Source organism: Molothrus aeneus, chromosome 19, assembly GCF_037042795.1.
Source record: "Molothrus aeneus isolate 106 chromosome 19, BPBGC_Maene_1.0, whole genome shotgun sequence".
Taxonomy (NCBI): domain Eukaryota; kingdom Metazoa; phylum Chordata; class Aves; order Passeriformes; family Icteridae; genus Molothrus; species Molothrus aeneus.
The window spans coordinates 6,001,812-6,021,828 of NC_089664.1; the positions used below are offsets into that span (position 1 = coordinate 6,001,812).

At 51.5% G+C, this 20,017-nt stretch overlaps 3 protein-coding genes across 4 annotated transcripts; 2 read left to right on the forward strand and 1 right to left on the reverse strand.

Annotated features, from left to right (window-relative positions):
- The first annotated feature begins 109 nt into the window (after window positions 1-109).
- TBC1D13 (TBC1 domain family member 13) lies at window positions 110-9,938 on the forward strand. Its single transcript, XM_066562978.1, has 12 exons — window positions 110-192; window positions 368-441; window positions 739-779; window positions 1,195-1,256; window positions 1,535-1,634; window positions 2,711-2,793; window positions 2,943-3,102; window positions 3,881-4,088; window positions 4,661-4,824; window positions 6,329-6,489; window positions 6,642-6,699; window positions 7,408-9,938. Exons 1-12 carry the CDS (start codon window positions 170-172, stop codon window positions 7,471-7,473), a joined length of 1,200 nt encoding a protein of 399 aa, XP_066419075.1. The 5' UTR covers window positions 110-169; the 3' UTR covers window positions 7,474-9,938.
- A 1,659-nt stretch (window positions 9,939-11,597) lies between these two features.
- ENDOG (endonuclease G) lies at window positions 11,598-13,999 on the forward strand. Its single transcript, XM_066562937.1, has 3 exons — window positions 11,598-12,098; window positions 12,534-12,643; window positions 13,309-13,999. The coding sequence occupies exons 1-3, from the start codon at window positions 11,598-11,600 to the stop codon at window positions 13,589-13,591; spliced, it is 894 nt and encodes a 297-aa protein (XP_066419034.1). The 3' UTR covers window positions 13,592-13,999.
- Window positions 14,000-14,632: 633 nt separating this feature from the next.
- On the reverse strand, window positions 14,633-19,566 carry SPOUT1 (SPOUT domain containing methyltransferase 1). Of its 2 annotated transcripts, XM_066562849.1 has the most exons (12): window positions 19,495-19,566; window positions 19,340-19,382; window positions 19,134-19,253; window positions 18,667-18,826; window positions 17,827-17,916; window positions 17,667-17,716; window positions 17,371-17,501; window positions 16,904-16,976; window positions 16,469-16,567; window positions 15,756-15,858; window positions 15,325-15,472; window positions 14,633-15,222 (listed from the first exon to the last, which is right to left on the reverse strand). In XM_066562849.1, the coding sequence occupies exons 1-12, from the start codon at window positions 19,540-19,542 to the stop codon at window positions 15,148-15,150; spliced, it is 1,140 nt and encodes a 379-aa protein (XP_066418946.1). In that variant the 5' UTR covers window positions 19,543-19,566; the 3' UTR covers window positions 14,633-15,147. The 2 variants fall into 2 exon arrangements, with proteins under 2 accessions (XP_066418946.1, XP_066418947.1); XM_066562850.1 differs by lacking the exon at window positions 19,340-19,382 and having other exon boundaries at window positions 19,495-19,553.
- Window positions 19,567-20,017: the final 451 nt, after the last annotated feature.

Here is a 20,017-nt window from a genome sequence, read left to right on the forward strand (position 1 = left end):
GGCGCCCTGGGGCGCGCGGGGCGGGGCTTAGCGCAGGGAAGGGTCCGTGTGGAGCGGGCGGCTCCGACACGCCCCCGCAGGGCGGGGCCCGTCCCGCATCCCCCTCCCCGGGCAGCGTTTCCAGCCGGAGCGTTTATGCGGCGCGCGGGGAAGGGGCGCCGGGGCCGCCATGTCGCGGCTGCACCAGAGCAGGTTGGTGTCGGGGTCTCTGTAGGGACGGGGGTCCTTCCCCTCCCCACCCTGCCGGGGCTGCGCTGCACGTGCTGGGGGCTCTCGAGAATTGGGAGCTCTGGGGGGTTGGGGGCTCTGGGGGGTCGCGGGTTGCCTGTACCAACCCTGATGTCGCCCGCGGCTTCGCTCCCCTCAGGATCGCGGACTTCCAGGAGGTGCTCGGCGAACCCACGGTGGCTCTGAGCAAGCTCCGCGAGCTGTGCTTCAGCGGTGAGTGCTGCGGGGACCGGCCCGGGCTAGGGAGGGGGCTCCAGGCACGGCGGCGCCCCGGGCCGGGGAGGGGGCTCCGGGCACGGCGGCGCCCCGGGCTGGTGCCGCCTGGCTCGGGCTGTCCCCTGGGAGATCACCCCTTGGACAGCCCCAGCAGTGTCCCTGGGGAAGCTTCGTGCTTTCTCCCCGTGCCCCTCGGGGAGGAAAAGTGTTGCCAGGCCTGTTTGTGAGGTGACATCAGCAAGCCGCGATGAGAGATGGGCTAACGTGGTTATTTTTCTGCCCGGTGTTCCACAGGAATTCCCTTTGATGGTGGGCTGCGCTGCCTGTGCTGGAAGGTGGGTTTTGCTTGCGGCGCTTTTCTTTCTTGGGAGTGATGCTTTGGGTTGATTAAGTACACATAGTGCTTTTTTGGCGGTTGAAGTTGTAAACAAACAATAAAGCCAGAGCTTAAAAGCCTCTAGAAGTCAGCAGTAATTTGTAGAGATCAGCACTTTGCATGTGAACAGCCTCAGTTTTAAGCAAGCAGTGCATTTTGGTCAGGTTAGCTATTGATCAGTCCTACAAATAGTTCTGTGTGGAAAGCCAGTCCCTGAAATATTCCTGACTGTTGCTTAGCAAAGTATTTGGCTTCCTGGAGAGAAATCCCAGTATTTTCCAAGAGCCAGTTTGAGCCACTGGGTTTGCTTTGCTCATCTTGCAGGTGTAACAGCTCATAGAATACTAATTCTTGTTCATCTGTTTCCTGTGCAGATACTCCTGAACTACCTCCCTTTAGAGAAAGCCTTATGGAGCTCTTTGCTGAAGAAACAGAGGTGAGGCTGTTGGTACTTGTCCCTTTATTTTCAAAGATATCTGCAGAGAAGAAGAATAGGCTTTAAATAATTAAGTACTTTCATAAAACAAATTGTTCTTGTGTGTAATGTGCTGTTCTCCCTTCTGCCTGGTGGACTGACCCCTTCAATTACACTGAAGAGAAAATCAGATGCCTTCTAGCTGAGCAGAGTGGGGCAGAAACATCTGTTTGAGCTCTGTCTGTGTGCTCACCTTGACCTTATCTTTCTCATTTCAAATTCCTCTTTTCTTCTTTAAGGGATCTGTATTCCCAGTTCCTAAAAGAAATGATTATCCAGCCTGGGATTGCCAAGGCCAACCTGGGTGTTTCCCGGGAAGATGTGACCTTAGAGGATCATGTAAGTGTTGTTAAGCCTTTGTGCTGCAGAAAATTCCTTGGGGAGTTTCTGGCCCCCTGGGCTGCTTCTGGCTCTGTTCCCAACTCTTCTGCCCTGCCAAGGGGGGAGATGGTTCCCAGATGCCAGCCTGGCACTTTTGTTGTGCTTGCCTTGAATGTGTTTTACTGGCAAAGCACCAACAGCTCTGTAGAGAGCTGTTTCCAGCTGTGCACTTCCCTCCTCCTGCCCTTTGGGGCTGCATGCCCAGCCCATGGGTCTCCTAGGGAGAGGGAGAGGCTCACAAGAGGTTCCTGGAGCCATGAGATGCTCCCCTGGGAATTTGGGTCCATGAGTGGTTTCAGAGCAGAGGATAGAAAAGAAGCAGGAGAGTCAGGCTGGGCTGTGGTGTGGAAGGCGGGAGAGTTGATTATTTCTGATAATGCTGCTGGGTTGTTTTTTTTTTTTAACAGACTATTTCCTGCATGCCTTGGCTTTCTCCTTCTCTGAAAGTGCTGTTAGGAGTGTGTGTGTGGGAGGAGTGAGTGAAGTAACTGATCAGAAGAGACTGTAAAATGATACAGCTGCTCCCATGACCATTCTGAGCGTTCACTCCCCTGCAGTCACCTGCCCCACTGTGATCTCTGCAGCCTTGGTGGTGTAAAATTGGCATGTCTGTAAAACCACACAGGCAGGTCACAGTGATCTCTGAATCCCTTGGAATGTAGCTTGTTGTTTTTTCCTTGGTTAGTTGTTAACTTTGTGTGGATCTTGGTGTGGAGAGAAGAACCACAACATCAAAGTGCTGGGTGGGTGGATAACTCTTACCCCAAGTCTAAATACCATCTCCATGGTACAGGTTTGGAGCTGCAGTCAGTTTTTTTTCCTTGTTAACAGAAGGAAAAAAAAACCTGATTTGGAAAAAAACTCTTGAAGAGATGAGTGAAAAGGACCAAAATGTGAGAGAAAAAATGACCCTGATGTGCTCGGATTGTGCTGATGGCAGAGTGACAGCAGAAATGTTAAATCACTGTATGTTTACTGAGGATATTGATATGTGTGAAACACGCTTGTTCTGTTTCTGTTGTTTCTCTCTTCAGCCTCTCAATCCAAACCCAGACAGTCGATGGAACACTTACTTCAAGGATAATGAAGTGCTCCTCCAGATAGACAAAGATGTCAGGTGTGTGAGGCACAACCACTCAGATTCTGAACCCGGGCGCTTTGGTCAACAAATTGTACTTTGAAAAGGAAGTTTAATATTAAACCTCTCACTCAACATGGGGCACGAACTTCCTTCTTGTCCCTGATTTCCTGCTGTGTCCATCCTAGGAGGCTGTACCCTGACATGGCGTTTTTCCAGCGCCCCACGGATTATCCCTGCCTGCTGATCCTGGACCCCCAGAACGAGTTTGAGACGCTGCGCAGGCGCGTGGAGCAGACCACGCTCAAGTCGCAGACGGTGGCACGAAACCGCAGTGGGGTGACAAATGTGAGCTCTGGGTTGGGGCTGTCCTTGTCACAGGGCAAGGTCTCAGGTTGGGAAAGGGAAGGGCGATTCCTGGGCTGTTCTCTGTTTTGCTTTCTGCTTGTGCAGTGGAATTAAGGAAACACCCCAACAGATACTCAGCATTCTGGGGGCTGGACATGGTGGAATCAGTTGAAGTGCCTGACAGACTGTAGGGAATTATAGGTGTATTTAATTTTAAGGACTGTTTTTACCTGACTTCTGGTAGAATTTGTAGTCACAAGTTATTTTATGCCTGACATATGTGTTCCTGTATGGCAACAAAACACTGAAGAGTTAATTTACTATGAATTTATTACAAATTTCCATAGTCCTCCAGAACTGGATCTCAGACCTGGGATTAGGAGAAGAGCAGAGTAGCTGTTAAAATGTGCAGTCTCTTTCCCCTTTTGTGAGTGTTACAGCACACGTGCTATCGGGGAAGGTGGTTTCTCCCACAACTCTCAATACCCTTCCCTCGTACTACTGACAAAGAAGTGGAACTGCTGTGGTTTTTACTGTGTGAGATCATGTGGTGCAATGATTCAGAAGGAACTGTGCATTGCTGCACAGACTTTGTTCTTCAGGGACAGCCAGCACCAGGACTTCTCTGCCTGTGTGCTCCCGGAGCTGCTTGTCTTGGCTTATGTGGTATAAACAGCCCAGATCTTGTGGGGGGCCTATGTGTGTTAAAAGCCAAGCTTGGCACATGTGCTAAGGGATCTGTGCCCCTTGGTTGTCCTGATTCAGCCTTGTTTTCCAGGTGAGCTCCCCTCTTAAAAGCGCCCCCAGCTCTCTGAGCGAGTACGAAGTTCTGCCCAACGGCTGTGAAGCTCACTGGGAAGTGGTGGAGAGGATCCTGTTCATCTATGCCAAGCTGAACCCCGGGATAGCCTATGTCCAGGGCATGAATGAAATCGTGGGGCCTCTTTACTACACCTTTGCTACAGACCCTAACAGTGAATGGAAAGGTGAGGAAGCCTTTTGACTGCTCAGCAGTGGCCGTGGTACTGCGACTTCTCTGCATGGCTTGAGGAGTTTTGGGGAATTGGTGGGAGCTGAATGGGCTGGGAGTGGTGAGGACATGGGAAGTGAGGATTTTTGAGCATTTTTTGTTTATTTATTAAACAAAATTCCCTTAGAAGCTCTTGTTTCCTTGTACTTTATATAGATGGTAAGGAAAAAATTGAAAGGGAGGACTTTGCCTGTTGCTTCTGCTTCACAGGAGCTCTGAGGGTGTGTGCTGGTGGCAGATTATGTTCTTGTGCATAGATAACTGTTTTGTGACCTCATGTCACGAAGACCTTGTGTTGGACACAGGGTTAGTATCTGCTGTGGCTATGTAGATGTTTCTAGTTTAGAAAAAAACCTAAAAAAAAGATTGTTTAGTTTTGACCCAGACCAAGCAAGTCAAGATCTGGTGGGATCTACTCCTCAGATCCAATACAGCAACCAGATTATGGAACAAGGACAATTTTACAGGTCTGTTCCTCTCTCAGTGAGGCTTCCTCTATTCTCCCATGTTCTTCTTTTCTTTCCCCAGAACATGCTGAAGCAGATACATTTTTCTGCTTTACCAATCTAATGGCTGAAATTCGGGACAACTTCATTAAGAGCCTGGATGATTCTCAGTGTGGTATTACCTACAAAATGGAGAAGGTGTACTCCACCCTGAAGGAAAAAGATGTGGAGCTGTATTTGAAACTGGTGAGGAGCCAGGTGTTTCTCTGGGTCTTGGGTGGGATGCGAGAAGTGGCTTAACAGTGCACGTGAATGTTGGTTTTGTTAAACTGCTTGAGTAGAACACAGAGTGTATGAAAGGCTTTGCCTGTGGGGCAGAGACTCTTACCTGAGAGCTGAAACAGCCTCTCCTGAGAGTGAGCCCAGAGTGAGCTGACACAGCAAAGCTTCCTCCCCTGCCTGCCTCTGAAAGCAAACTGTGGTTGTTGCACAGCTGCCAGCTGGGAGGCTGAAGGGGCTTGGCCATGATCCTTGGTCACCTGCGGAGCTGGAGCTAGAGTTTTTACTCTCTCGTAGACATCAAAACATGAGTTTTGCTGTAGAGCTCTTCAGCATTCCAGGCTACAGAAATTGCTTCTGCTTTTAAGAACAAAATAAAAAACATCCCCCACACTGCACACACACACTTCTATTGCCACTGGCTGCCCTGACAGCACTGACTTAAACTCCATGGAGCACATTCCAAAGGAGAAGTGAAATCCAGTGAGTTGGATGATCCCACTGGCCAAATTATACTGTTCCCTTTCATTCAAAGGTTTTCAGCTGCTTTGGGTTTGTGTGAGTTTTGTAGAACACATAGAAGGCAGCTTTCATTACAAACATCTCCGGTCTGATAGTCCATTTGGTGTGAAAGTGCAAGGAGACTGGAAGGGAAAGCTATTCTTGTTACTGCAACCTTGACCAAATTACACTGAAGTCTTTTTCCGTCTAGAAAAGTCAGGATATGTTTCTTCTATAATCCAGAAGAGGGTTTGTCCACACAGTGACACAGCCCAGAGTGCTGGCTGGTACAGATCCACTGGGGAGAAAAACTGCTTAATGTTTGGCTGGCAGGAAATGGTCTTGGCCATGCAGCAGCTGGTCCTTAAGAATATCAGCAGAATCCTGAGCTTGTTTGACCTTGGTTAAACTTAGGCTATGTTGGATTTAACATCAGAAAACAGGAAAACTTCAGGCTAAAGGTGCTTACAGCATGTTTTACCACCTATCGGTGTGAACTCTGTTCCATCTTTGTTTATCTTTGTGAATAGTAAAGCTTTTCATAAATACAAGGGTTCTGGAAAGGAGAGGAAATCCTGACAAACAGTGCCTGTGCTAGTGGGGGAGGGCTGCAGCTTTGCAGATAAAATACTGTTGAAATGGGAACTTTAAAATTACTTGGCAGGTTTAACAGAACACAATAGAGCCTTTAGGGAGAAAAGCTTCCTTTACTCCATGTTGTGGATGGGTAGAGGAGCATTTTCTGACTTGGCTGGAGGTGTGGAGTGTGGCTGCACTGAAAATCTCTCAGTCAGGGTTGAATGGGAGAGTCTCCAAAGGATGCAAAGGTTTTCCTGCTGCTGCAGGATGAGCTGGGAGCTTAGAGCAGCACTGGGGAGGAGACAGGGATGGAAACATGGGGTGCATCTCTTGCCTGTAGGGAGCTGACCAGGAGCACGTACTCATTGTTTGCCTGGTGCCTGTCTGACAGCAAGAACAGAACATCAAACCCCAGTTCTTTGCCTTCCGCTGGCTGACGTTGCTCTTGTCCCAAGAGTTCCTGCTGCCAGATGTCATCCGCATCTGGGACTCCCTCTTTGCTGACGACAAGCGCTTCGATTTCCTCCTGCTCGTCTGTTGTGCCATGCTGACGTAAGTACACACACACAGCCTTCCTCTTCTTCTCTTCCATGGATCCAGGAGTCTTCTCTAGGCACGTGTTAGGGCATCTGGTGAAGAGGTTATCGGGTTTAAAGTTTCTTTGTAAACAGTCAAAAGTAGCTGGAATAATTTCCGTCTTTCAGACTCATCCGGGATCAGTTGCTGGAAGGAGACTTCACTCTGAACATGAGGCTGCTACAGGTAAGAATTAAATAGAGTGGGTGCAGAGAGCAATTGGAAAAGTCTTAAAATAGTGCTGTGAGAGAGGATGACAGTATGTGAGAGGGTGGGAGAGTATGCCTGGTTCAAGACAAGTACCACATTTGTGATGTTTGCTTGAAGGAAAATCTGCAGGGATCAGTGGGAGTCTTTAGCACATGCACCCTTTCTACCCTACAGAGAAATTATCATAGATTGGAGGTTTCTAATGTTCCTTTGGTTTGCAGAAACAAAATTTAATCATTTCAAGCAAAGATGTGAAATCTTATGTAACACTGCTAAACTTTTTGGCCAGAGGGTTTTGTTCAGTTCTGAGATCTGTGAGAGCCTTAGGTTGGAAACGCCTGCAATGCACAGTTGGATATCTCGCGTTCTGCCAGTTCCTGCTTTGGGCTGTGCCAGATACTGGCTTTGATAAGGCTCTCTGGCATGAGACAGAGCCCTGTGTCAGGCCAGGTTACTGTGCCCTTGGAGGACAAAGTGAAAAAAAAACAACAAACCTTCTGGAAGGGTGTTGAAGTTTGATCAGTTACAAAACAGGAAACTGTAGCTGTTAAAGGAGTAACTGAACGTGGCTGTGTGTTATAATAGGCCAAGAACTTTGTTGTCAAGGTTTGCCTTGCTTAAATAAAACGATCTGTATCGAGAATGCTGGGAAGTCACTGAATTGCCTTTGCTCCTTTGCCATAGGATTATCCTATCTCTGATGTTCATCTGATTTTGAAGAAGGCAAAGGAACTTCAAGATTCCAAATAGTCCATGGGCCTAACAAAAGGTGTCAGAGAACTGTGTGGCAGTGGATCTTGGGAGATGGCCCCTTGCAGTGTGCTGCACTAAAGCTCCTACTGGTCTCTGCAAGACTTCAGGTTTTGTTAGAACTACTGGCCACCTTGAAGACTTCTACTCTATTTATTATTAGGTCAAGGACTGATTACTTCCCTATCTACTTGGGTCCTGCACTCCAGATTTTTCCACAGCTCAAATGCCTCTTTGCTGCCAAAAGCAGTTCTTTGTATCTTTTTTTAATGACTTTGAGTTTGGGGAGAAAGAAACCTTCTGTCTGCATATCCCTGAAGGGATGGACTCCTGTATCGTGGAAGTAACACACGGAGTAACTTCTGATGGGGAAAGGACAGACTTAAGTCCAGTGAATTTTGGTGGGTGAGGATAGAAGGATCTTCCTCCTGTGAATAGAATGTATTCCAGTGAAGTCACCCATTCTGCCATTCAAGTGGATTCTGGATTCTCCTCTCTTGTGTCTGCACTTGGCCATCCCTGAGGCGTGTGAAGAAGAAGAAGATTGCATCACTTTCTGGTGAAGGTCACCTGGCAGTTTGCACTCCTTTGACTGGGAAAGAGACTTGGGAAGCTGAGGTGGGAGGACACGGTGACAGCTGGTGGCTTTGTGCACTCAAACTGCCTGAATCCAGAACTGCCTTATCAACGAGGTGTCCTTGAAAGCAACATTGTGGTGGTTTTAACCCCCCTATGAAGTGTAGTTCCAAGTCAAGCCTTACTACACACAGCCTTAGAGCAGGGAGGCCTCATGCTGCTCTGAACTGGAGCATATCCAGCTACAATCAGGATTCTGAAACACAAGAAATGGACACCTAATCATGTGCAATGAAGACAGATTATTTAGGGATTTATACAGGCACACAACTGGAGTTTTCTGCCTCAGTGGCTTAAATAATACTACTCCCATTAAGGTCTGGTCACAGTAACCTTGCTATTGTCTCACAGTACTTCTTGCCAGGAAGAGACAGTTCTGATCTGCAATAAGAGTCCTTCTCTAGCACAATCCAGCAGGCACAGAGGCATCTGTCATGAGCTGACTGCTGGGGCTGACCACTGTTCTGTCCTGGTCCTGTTGGAGTCACAGTCCTGAGCTGGACACTTGTTCCTCCTGAGAGGGGAAACGGCTGCACTTCAGATATGGTCCAGTGGGCTCAGGTGAACAGGGACTGAGACAAACCACAGGGAGAACTGCTGAGCTGCACAGTGCTGAGCTGAGCAGAAACCCTAATCCTCAGAAACTGCCAGCACCCAGGTGCTTGTGTGGTGCAGAAGCTCTTGAGTGAACACTAATCCAACGTGCTTTTCCCTTTCTTTCTGTGCTGTGCTGGCTCACCTCTGCTGTTGGACACTGCAGTCTTTGGTATTTATGGGTGTTGATTTGTTAAAGGTCAGTCAGTCTTTGTTAGATCTGCTTAAGCTGCTGCTGGCCTAGACTTGCCCTAGCAGGAGGGATGCTGGCAGCCTTCAGCTTTTTTTCCTGGTGTTATTTCCTTCACTGAAGGCCTTCACAGGCTGCTGTGATTCTCACCAAGGTGTGTGGGGAGATGGCAGGACGGGTCGGTGCACGTTCCCATGTTCTTATTGGCAATCCCAAGCAATCTCTGCCTCTTGAGAAGATGCTCAAGTACCACTTGTGCAGCCATGTGTTGCTGCTGTGTTGCAAGAGCAATTTAAGGTTTAAAGCAATCTGTAATTAATACCTGTGGCAACAGCATCCCTCTCTGCTGCAATCTTTTCTTGAGGGTATAGTTTTCCTCCAAGAAAAATGGAACAGGTAGACCAGGGCAGCATTGTGGTGGAGCATCCTGGGCTGCTCTGGCCACTGGGTGGATGTTCTCTCTGAGCTGCTCCACGTGGTCTTATCAGCCCTTGGGTACCTGCACTAGGGAGGCTTTTGGCCAGACCTGGTGTGGTCAAAGAGCCACCTGGGAGGTTCTGTACAAATGTAGAACCAGAGGGCCCCACTCTTGGGAGGCAGAATTGTACCTGCTCCAAACACTTCTGCCTCAGAACTGCTATAAATACTGCAGCTTTCCCATTCCATGCACAAACTCTGCTCTCATCTCCCTGAATCCTTGGCTGGGCTGTTCATTCTGGGTTCCCCTGGCACCTGCAGGGTTTCCTTGTGCTGGAATTTCTTACTGGCAACAGGACCATCCATGAGTGTTCCTGTTCTGAGCAGCTGGAAGTCTCCTTAAAGTAACCTGAGGAGGCAGCAGGCAAATCAGGATGAAAGCATTACTTGGAAATGAGCTTGTGCACGTTTCCAGCATAGCTTTGGGCCCTGGGGGTGACCATCCCGCTGGGGAAGGCACAGGGGAGGTGGCAGCACAGGTGTGGTGCTGCCTTCTCCCTTCCTCGGTGTGCAAGGCCTTGTGTTCTGTCACCTTGCTTCAGGGGGTGACCGTGAGTGCTTTTTTAAAGGGATGCAGTGAGAGATTTGGCTGCTGGAAAGGATCTCTGGGATAAATTCTGTAGCCTTATCCAAACTATGGCTGCCAAACCTATTGAGTTCCGTGGGGAGAGCTTGCAACAACTTTGAAACGTCCAGACAGGCTGTTCCATACATAAAAAGCTGTTTTATATTCTGCTTATTTCCTTCCTGTGTGGTAGAACTTCTGTCCTGCTGTTGAAAGGAGTGGTACTTTTCATTGTCTTGGGACATCTATTTCTTTATTCCAAGACTTTCTCTGTTCTTTAAGAGCAAAACCAGATTTTCTGAGGGGACAAAAGAAAGTCTTAACCTTTTACCAGCTTTTGAATCTCCTCGTGTTGCCCTTGGCTTCATTCCTCAAGGTTTTTGGTGATTTATTTTTCTTGTTTTTGAAGTGAGACAATACTTAACTGGTGTTTCCTTACTTGTGTGACCAAGTAACACCTGTTCCAGCCTTGAGATGTTTCTGCTTCTGGTTTCTTACAGTCCTGACCTGCTGAAAGAGCTGATATTTAGGGTGGGAGGTGTTAGTCTGGGGTGCCTTGGGGACCCATTATCTCACAGGGACTTGAACAGAGGATGTTTAAATGGGTCTTAGCATGTGTTCCTCACAGGCAGGACTACTGCCAGGCAGGGGAAAGGGAAATCACCTTCAGCTGGGAGGGAAATCAGGACACTCCTGGATTTGGGAAGAGAAGAGCTTTCCCTGAGAAGGAGAGGTCTGTTCTACCTGCACCTCACTGGAGTTCAAGCTTTGTAGAACTTGGTGGCTTTGCCAGTGAGGTGGATCAAGCTGCTGGTGGTGGTCACTCGGGAGACTGATTTTGAGTTGGAATTTTGTGATTCCACCTAGAATGATTCACACTTCGGCATTGAACAGAGTGAAGGCCAGAAGTTGTTTTGGGAATCTGGGGTGTTGGGGAATCAGAGGCTGTTTTTCCCGAAGGAATATCAGTGACTTAGTTGTAGCTGTTTGGGGCAGTCTTCTAAAATGCCCTTTCCCCAAAGAAAAGAACAGATAACACTTTTTTTCCCCCCACTTTATTTGCGAAGAACTGCCAGAAAATGGTGTAGTGAACATTTCATCACTCCTTCTTTTTTCAAACACTATTTTTGTAAGGTTTCCTTTAACTAAACGGATATCTGTGCAAACCTCTCCCGTTGGTATGAGTCGGAGTTGGGGCCGCTCCAGCCCCTTCTGCGGTGTCCGTAGGTGTGACAGAGAGCCCTGGGGAACCCGCCCGGCTCCTCCACCGCCTTCTCCTTTCCGCCATGGGTTTGCTTTGCCTTCCCCAGGAATACGCGGCACGGGTGCGAGCGCTCTGAGTGGCGGTGGGCGCGGGTGTCGCCGGTGTCGGTGTGCCCGTGTCCCCGGTGTCCCCGGTGTCGGTGTGCCCGTGTCCCCGGTGTCGGTGTGCCCGTGTCCCCGATGCCCGTGTCCCCGGTGTCGGTGTGCCAGTGTCCCCGGTGTCGGTGTGCCCGTGTCCCCGGCCGTTGCCCAGGACAGCGGCCCCAGGATCGCGGCGCGCCCGCCGCTCCCGCTGTGCGCGCTCCCCCTTAAAGCGGCGATGCCGCCGGCGCAGCGCGGCCGCCCGGGGCCGGGCCGCGGCCCGTTTAAGGCGGGGCCGGGCCGCGCGGTGGAACGGCCATGCTGCGGGCCCGGTGGGTGCTGCCGCTGGCGGTGGGCGCGGGGCTGGGGGCGGCCCTCGCCCGCTGGGAGCGCCGGGAGCACCGAGAGCGGGGCGATGCGGCCGAGGGGCTGCTGGCCCGCCTGCCCGTGCTGCCCGCCGTGGCGGCGGCCAGCCTGCCCGCGCCGCCGGGCTCGGTGCGCACCGAGCTGAGCAAGTACGGGCTGCCCGGGCTGGCGCAGCTGCGGAGCCGCGAGTCCTACGTGCTGTGCTACGACCCGCGGAGCCGCAGCGCGCTCTGGGTCATCGAGCAGCTCAACCGGGACACGCTCAGCGGCGCTTCCGACCGCGCCGCCTGCGACTTCCAGGAGGACGACTCGGTGCACGAATATCACCGCGCCACCAACGCCGACTACCGCGGCAGCGGCTTCGACCGCGGGCACCTGGCGGCCGCCGCCAACCACCGGTGGAGCCAGAAGGCCATGCGGGACACGTTCTACCTGAGCAACATCGCCCCGCAGGTACGGCCCGAGGCTGCGCGGGGAGCCGGAGCTGCCCGCGTTCAGGGAAACCCCCGGGAGAGCCGCTGTGTTTGTGCCTGCAGCAGTTCAGGCAGAGAGGGGTCAGAGTCACTCGGAGGTGCCGATTTACTGATAGATTTAACAGCAGGGATCCTGCAAATGCACCTGCCTGTGTGTGCCTCTCAAGCCATGAAAGAGACCCCGTTCAGCGCAGCTCCTGTCAGGAGCAGAATTAAACAATTAGATGCACACTTGCTAAAACTTGTAGCCTTAGGCAATGGGTCCTGTCCTGGGTGTGCAAACCAGGCCATCACTGCTCCCAAAGCAGAGGTGATAGTGGAGATTTGATATGGAAAGTGCTTGGGGCTCTGTGAGATGTGTTACTCTAAACAGTGAGGAAATATCCCAGCAACTGACTACTGGCTGTGTTTCTAGAATCCTCATTTAAATCAGAATGCCTGGAATAACCTTGAGAAGTACTGCAGGAGCTTGGCAAAAAACAACAGGAATGTCTACGTCTGCACAGGACCCCTCTTCCTGCCCAGGTAAACACAAGAGCTGAGCTGGACTAGCACCCAAAAGATGCATTGAGCTTGCAAAGGAAAACAGGCTGAGGGACCAGGAGGGGTCTGCTAAGGGCCCTCTCAGTAGGTGAGACCAGCTGTGCACGGAGGCTCTGTGGAAAGGAACCTTCTTAGGATTAGGATTAGTTTATGTTTTTCCCATCCAGATGATGATTTCATGAGTCAAGTGGGATTGCTGAGCTGCAGTGTAACCAGCTTGTTTTTGTTGTCAGTCCTTAACAATTTAGTAGATTAGCTGATTACCAGATTGGACTGCAGACCCCATCCCTGCAGAATAAAACTTTCAGGTTCAATGTCATGGACTGCTTCTCCACTTAAGGACATGACTTTATTTTCAAAGATCTCCACATAGCACCAAAGAGCAGCTGTCTCATGTTGAGATCTCTTCAGGAGCAGGAAGTAGCTTGGAAAGTCTGTTAAAGAGAGCCAGCAGGGAGGGGATTTGGGAGCAGCCCCAATGCTCAGCTCACCCTCACCATGTCACATAGCCTCTGCCCCAGCTGCGTTTTACAGCCCTGTTGCAGAGGCAGAGCTGCTGTGGGTGGGGTCTTAGGGGCTGTTGGAGGATTGAGGGGGTGGAGTGACACCAAAGCAGGAGCTAACCTGGGATGTTGCTGTTGGTGCAGGATGGAGGCCGATGGGAAGATGTATGTGAAGTACCAGGTGATTGGGAAGAACAACGTGGCTGTCCCCACCCATTTCTTCAAGGTGCTCATCTTGGAAAAGGAGAGTGGGGAGATTGAGTTGCGCTCCTACGTGATGCCCAACAGCCCCGTGGATGATAAAATCCCCCTGGAACGGTTCCTGGTTCCCATTGAGAGCATTGAGAGAGCCTCAGGGCTCCTCTTTGTCCCAAACATCCTCAGGAGAACAAGTAACTTGAAAGCCATCACAGCTGGAAAGCAGTGAACCCTGACTAGAACAAATACAGGTAACTCCTGGCAAGGGACTGGCAATCACTTGCAGAATTCCTTGTGTAAATGTGGGAATTAAGATTCAAACCTGTGCTTCTCCACTGTTCCCCTTGTGTCTGACTGAAACACACAGCAGGGCTCCAGAGTGGTCCTGCAGGAGGCTCAGGAGCACCTGACACTGTAGTAGCTCTCTAGGATTTGCTCCTAATCCACTGCTGCCTTGGAGTTGTGTGAGGCTCACTCAGGCAGAAAGGGAAGTCAACTGTTGCTGTTCAGCAGAGAAGGAGGGGAGCAAGGTGGGTGCCAAGGGAGCAGAGGAGGAGTTCCTGCCTTCCTGTGGCCAAAGAACTGTACTATTGTTTTCTTTCAGAAGATGGTTTTAGCAGTAAAGCTTTGAACCCATGGTATTGGTTTTTTCTTATCTGCTCTCACCAAAGCTCTGAATATCTCAGCAGGAGGAGGGGAGGATGGAGCCAACTTTTCCAGCTGCTTTCCTGTCTGAGCTCACTGTAGGCAGAGCTTAAGGCATCACAGACAGGGCCAGACTGTAATGAGATGATGTGTTTCAGTGCTGAGGCTCAATTGAAGCTCCAGCCCTTCCTGCTGTTGGGAAAGATGAAGCCTTGAAGGGGTGCTGGGGGAAGTCAGGCTGAGGCAAGAACAGATTCTTGGCATAAGGATAAGTTTTGACTTTGTTTCAGTCTGAAGGCCACATTGCTCTAGAGGCACTGCCTGAAATCCAGGCAACACCTGGATTTCACAGCAACTGAGGTTCCATACAGCTTTATTCCCACGCCAGCTGTCCGAGTTGCTGAGACCAAGTCTGCTGCCAGCCTCATACCAACTGCTGGGAAGCAGCAACCAGCCCTTGGCTGGACCACGCAGGCAGGAGGGCACAGATTTGGGCTCCCGGCAGCAGCGAAGGCCTGGCTGGGTGTTGGGGTGTGCCCACAATGAGCCTCTGTGAGGCACCTGCACTCCCAGAGCCCAGAGCACGCTTGCTTAAACTGCTGATGAACAAGGTGAGAGACAGCTCTTTGTGTGGAGCTCCAAACAGAGTTTATTGCAATGTAGAGGGTCCAGGGACAGAGACCAAACAAGGCTCAGGACACAGGGTTTATAAGGGGGGAAAAGGGGTGGATCTGAGGGTCAAGGGCCAATGGGAACTGAGTACAAGTGGTATAGAGAAGGGGCAGCCAACTGGGGAACCAATGAGGTAACAGGGGTGGAGCACTGCAATAAACCAGCACCAACAGGAGACAAGGAAGGGGAGAACATTCTAGAGGGAGTCCATATAAGGAAAAAAGAGCAGTTGGACTGGGTGATACCAATATAACCTGTGGCATTAACATGGGTCTGCCAGTGCTTATGGGTGAGACCACTGCATTCAGAGCAGTGTCTCTCTTTGACCCTGGGTCTCCACAGCTGGGCAGCGCTGCCAGCTGCAGTCACACTGTGCCTTGGTCCCTCCAGGCTCCTGGAGTGACCTGCCCAGCACCCCACATGTGAAGAGCTGCCTCCCCAAGGGCAAGGTCAGTGGTTTCCCTTCCCTCAGGTGTCTTTGGGTGTCTTCACAGCCTCCTCAATGTGTGGTCTCAGCGCAGACAGAGAGATCAGCAGCGCTTCCTGCAGCAGAGCCAGGGCAGTCAGAGCACACCTGGGCCATGTGTCACTGCCCAGGCAGACACCCAGCACTGCCCTGTGCACAGCCAGCACCCTCAGCCCTACCTCTGTCCGGATGGTTCTGCTGCCTTGGCTGGGACACGTGTTCAGGTAGAAGTCAAACAAGATGCTTGGGTCGGTGACCTCCAGGTTTGGGTCCACATCAACCCCAGCTTCCAAGCCCTCAAGGCCTCCAAATACAACAAGGGCATGCCTGGGGAGAGCACAAGGACAGGGTGAGAGGGCAGACTGTCTAGGTCAGCATCCAGGCTCCTGTGTGCTGCTGAAGCAGGGAGCTGTGTCTGTTGCTGACAGTGCCCACTGCAGCTGCCTCCCCACCAGAGCCACACAGCACCTGGCCAGTGTGACAGTCCCTGCTACCAACTGCAGAGAAAGAGGAAAAGAATTGGCCTTGTTCTGAGGTATTTCCCCTGCTCTGCTGCCTGCACCAGCCTCACTGGGAGTTCTGAGTGGGGCCAAGCAGGCAGGACACAAACCTGAAGGAGGGCAGAGTGACCTGGTCCACAGAGCTGCCCCGCTCTGAGGTGCCAATAGAGAGATCATAACCTTCCTTGAATGGGCACTCAGAAAAGACAGCACCTGGAAAAGAGAGTTTGGAGTTACTGCTGCCATGTCCTCACCTATGTGCCTTCTGGACAGGCTAAAACACTCCATGGTTAAGTGGTGGCAGCAAGAGTTGCTTTCAGTGCCAAAAGTGCAGCTTGAGACAGTATGACTCCTCCTTCCCATATAATTCCCTTGCTGCAAGAGTCTCCCACATCCTTTTCCTCAAAGCTCAAGACAGGTGCCAGGAACCACCTCCTAACAGCTTACAGTCTTCTTACAAGGTCCAATCAACCAGAAGATACAAAAAGAAATTTCCAGGGCTCTTGAACTCAAATTTGATTGCTGGCTGTGATGTGAATGAGTGAGATGTAGTTATGGAAATAGAGAGGGGCTTCAACTCATCTCTTGCTGTTGTGCAGCCCTTGGAGCAATGGAGAGTGGAAGTTACAGGGCACAGTCCTGGAGGGTGACTGGAGTGGTTCATGCCTTGTTTCATCCCTAAAGTCTGCCTGCCACGTGGCTGCTGGCTGCACATGTAATGTGCCCATCTCTTCAGACAAGATTTCTAGGAAAGGGGTGTGTGCAGCCAGTTGGCCTGAGACTGGTGTGGACACCCAGGCAGAGAATCTCTGTGGATACTCACTCAGGCAGGAGGCCAGGCGGACGCTGTAGCCCCAGTACAAGCCTGAGACTGCCCGGGGGTGCTGCGAGGACACCACGGTGCCTTTCCGCACTTTGGCTTCTGAAAGAAAGCAAAGAGGTTAAACAGCCCCTGTGATCTGGTGAGATTTGACCAGCCACAGCCATCACCCTCTCTTTTTCCAGAATGTGAATAAGTATTCTGGAAATTTGGTGAGTTCTGGAAAGCCTGTGAGTGTGTTTGGGCTGGTTACTGCTGAGAAGAACTGAACTGACAGTTCTTTCCAGTTGTTGAGGCAGGCATGGTAAGGGTGTTATTAGATTTGTGTATGGAGTGAAGGGAACATGCAGAACTGTTGGGTACCTTCAAACCTGTCATACAGAAGGACCAGCTCCTGCAGGACTGAAGTTTACAGATGCTCCTGGGGCCATGCATTACCTGGATTCTGGGGCTCCTTCAGGCGCACGGTGACTCGCAGACCAGGGTTCAGCTGTTTGTCAATCTGCACCTCCTGCAGTGACAGTCACCATCAGAACCAGACATTCTGGAAGGACTGGGGAAGGTGGGGAAGGAAGGGAATCCTTTGAGGAAGTGGGGGTCTATTCTGGCATGGAGCTGAGATGAAGAGCTCTGTGTGTGGCTCAGGGGCTTGCTCATTGGTCTGAAGCTTATTTTGCTAGTCAAAGGTTCAGCTGCAGCAGTAAAGCAATGATCTGTTGGAATGCCTGGGGCCTGCTGGGGCCTGGGAAGCCACAAATATTACCAAGTCAGAAGGGACAAGACAGCAACAACCTTAAACCCCCCACCAGCCAACTGCAGAAACCCAGCAGCACCCACCCTGCCTGCTGCAAATCTGCCAGAGAGACAAGGGAAGTTGTTCTGGCATCTGTGGGTAACAGACACACCTTCCTCATCCCACAGTTAACAAAAGAGCCTCGGCCTGGCTTGGTTGGCCGGTCCAGCACGACGCCCTCCCGGTACTCCGAGTCCTCGTCCATCCGCATGTGGTGGGGGCTGTCCAGGGGGTTGAGCAGCCCTAGAACAGCACAGAACAAAGAGGTGCTGGGGGAAAACACAGGTGTAGGTGCAGGTGCTCCCCTGCTCCTTCCCTCTCAGGTCCAGTGCTGAAGTGGGGAAAAGTCCTGGCTGTCCCACACACAAGGAGCCAGAGCTCAGGAAGGAGAGAGACAACTGCATTTACCTGCAAACTGCAGGTCCTCGTGTTTTGGAAAAAAGGATTTCCTCAAGTACCTGTCACCAGAGAAAGGTGAAATGTGAAAAGGTGTGTTTATGGAATCTGGATCTCAATTCTAGCCCTGTTCTGACTCAAAGGAGCTGAGTACAGAGAAAAGCAAACTTACTGAGGGCACTCCAAGTACTGCAGGATCCGAGCCAGCTGCACACAAGCCTTGCCTTTCTTTCCAATTCCTTCAAAATCCCCCTCCACACTCCTGAAAGTGAAAGCAAGCAGCTTGTTAACTCAGCATGAGATTGGTCAAGTCTCCAGAAGACCAAGCCTTGCTTCTTAATCTGACACCAGCAGCACATCCCTCTCCTCTAACCCTTCTAAGAAGGCTGCTCCAGAGACAATCTGTTAACAAATTATCCTTGGAACTCTCTCCAAGCCTAGTACCTTTTTCAGGTTTTTTGGGGTTTTTTTTTATCTTTCTGAATTAATGTGATGTGTCAAGATATCCTGTTCCTCCACAGCAAGGTTTAAGGGTACAGGAGAACTTGGCCTCCTGTTGCTTTGTCAACCCCATGTTGGGATAAATGATCTGAGCTGCCAGGGCAGTGCAGTCAACATCTTTTTCCCTGGGGTATAGTGGTCCCTGTAATCCTGGCACTGGGGAGAGAGGTCCATGCAGTTCCTTCCTGGCCTTGGCTTAATAGAAGAATGAAGAAACAGAAAGCTGAGAGGAAATATCATGTAGAACAACATGGCTCTTCCTTCAGAGAATCACAGAATGGCCTGGGTTGGAAGGGAACTTGACAGGAGGTGGAACAAGATGATCTTTTATGAGCAGGAACACCTTCCTCTATCCCAGTTTGCTCCAAGCCCCATCCAAGCTGGCCTTGGACAGGCACAGTGCAACCACACCTTCTCTGGGAAAGCTGTGCCAGGGCCTCACCACCCTCAGAGGGAGGAACTCTTTCCTGAAACCCAATCTAAGCGTGCTCTCTTTCAGTCTTTGCCTTACTTGACATCCTCTCCGTGCTCGTCGAACACCACGATCTCATCCACGCAGAAGATGGCGCAGGCGCGGGCGATCTGTCCGGCCAGGTAGGAGCGCAGCGCCGGCGACTGCGCGTTGTTCAGGATGGAGCCGGGCAGGGCCACGCTCAGCGTGTGCGGCCGGCCTGGGGAGCAGAGACATGAGAGAGCCGGTGTGCAGCGTCACAGCTGCTGCTTCGGCTGCGCTCGTGCGTGATGGGGGAAAAGCAACTTCTGTTTCTCAGATTAATCACTAGTTTTCTCTTCAGAAGGATCTCTACTGTAGTGAGGTTGCTGCACAGTGTTTGTGCCTGTTTGGGCATGTGGACTGATCCACACCGGATCTGTGAAGTAACACCTTTCCTATCGATAGGTGACACCGACTGCCTTTTAACAGCCAGGTTTTCTAGCACTTTCCACCCAGGTCTCCCCACTGGGTCACAGCAGCATCACCTCTGTCTTCCTTCTGCTCCTCCTGCGTCTGGGCTTCTTGTTCTGCCAGCTCTCGCATCCGCTGTTTGTCCAGTTTCTTCAGCAGCTTAATCTCCTTCCATTTCTTCGTCTCTGCTTTCCCTGGGACGGAGAACAGCGCCTGGCATTAAACACCGCGCCGTGACCGCTTAGCGGCCGCAGCCCCCACGATACTCGGCCTTCCTTACTCTCCTGCTTCCAGCGCCGCCAGTCCACCTTCCTGTCCTCAACCTACGGGGGACAGCACGCGTTACCGCCGGGCTCCCCTCCGAGCCGGACCCGGGGAACGCCCCGGGCTCCCCTCAGGGTCGCGGGCTGGACCCGGGCCCCCCTCAGCGCCCACCTGCGCGCCTCTGGGCCGCTTCCCCACGCCGCTCTCCGTGTCCGCCATCTTCCCCGCGCTGCCGGCGGCGCCCCCGCGCTGCTGATTGGCCGGATGGCTCAGGCTCCGCCCATGGTGGGGATGAGCATGAGGTCACGTGGTTGGTGTTTGAGCGGCCCGCGCGGCAGTGGAGCTAAGCAGGGTCGGTCGCGTTCCGCGGGAGGATGGGTGACCCCAGGCGCAGCCCCGGGCGCCGAGGAGTATCACAATTCCCATGTGGAAGTGTGTATAAAATCTGTGTGCTCGTGTCTGCGAGTCTTTGCACAAGCCTTGCGTGTGTTCTGGACAATACACAGAGGCACCCTGCCCTTTGCAGGTTGTGTCGTGGCCTAGATAAGAGCCCACGCCTGTGGGGGTGTTGCAATTAATTTTCCTATTAACAATCTAATTGCACGATTCTTTCTCTATTTCAGCGACTGCGACTCTCCCCATGTTTGATACTTATATGGGTGCAAAAAGGCTTTCAGCAGCACCCTCACCCACC

Excerpts from the sequence above, each read along its gene's own strand:
- SPOUT1 (XM_066562849.1), bottom strand. The coding sequence starts at position 19,542 with ATGGCGGACACGGAGAGCGGCGTGGGGAAGCGGCCCAGAGGCGCGCAG. Across the intron at positions 17,502-17,666 it reads CGAGGACCTGCAGTTTGCAG|GGCTGCTCAACCCCCTGGAC; the intron begins GTAAATGCAGTT and ends GTGCTGTTCTAG. Across the intron at positions 16,568-16,903 it reads GAAGGAGCCCCAGAATCCAG|AAGCCAAAGTGCGGAAAGGC; the intron begins GTAATGCATGGC and ends GCTTTCTTTCAG.
- ENDOG (XM_066562937.1), top strand. The coding sequence starts at position 11,598 with ATGCTGCGGGCCCGGTGGGTGCTGCCGCTGGCGGTGGGCGCGGGGCTG. Across the intron at positions 12,099-12,533 it reads TGAGCAACATCGCCCCGCAG|AATCCTCATTTAAATCAGAA; the intron begins GTACGGCCCGAG and ends CTGTGTTTCTAG. Across the intron at positions 12,644-13,308 it reads GGACCCCTCTTCCTGCCCAG|GATGGAGGCCGATGGGAAGA; the intron begins GTAAACACAAGA and ends CTGTTGGTGCAG.
- TBC1D13 (XM_066562978.1), top strand. The coding sequence starts at position 170 with ATGTCGCGGCTGCACCAGAGCAG. Across the intron at positions 442-738 it reads CCGCGAGCTGTGCTTCAGCG|GAATTCCCTTTGATGGTGGG; the intron begins GTGAGTGCTGCG and ends GGTGTTCCACAG. Across the intron at positions 780-1,194 it reads TGCGCTGCCTGTGCTGGAAG|ATACTCCTGAACTACCTCCC; the intron begins GTGGGTTTTGCT and ends TTTCCTGTGCAG.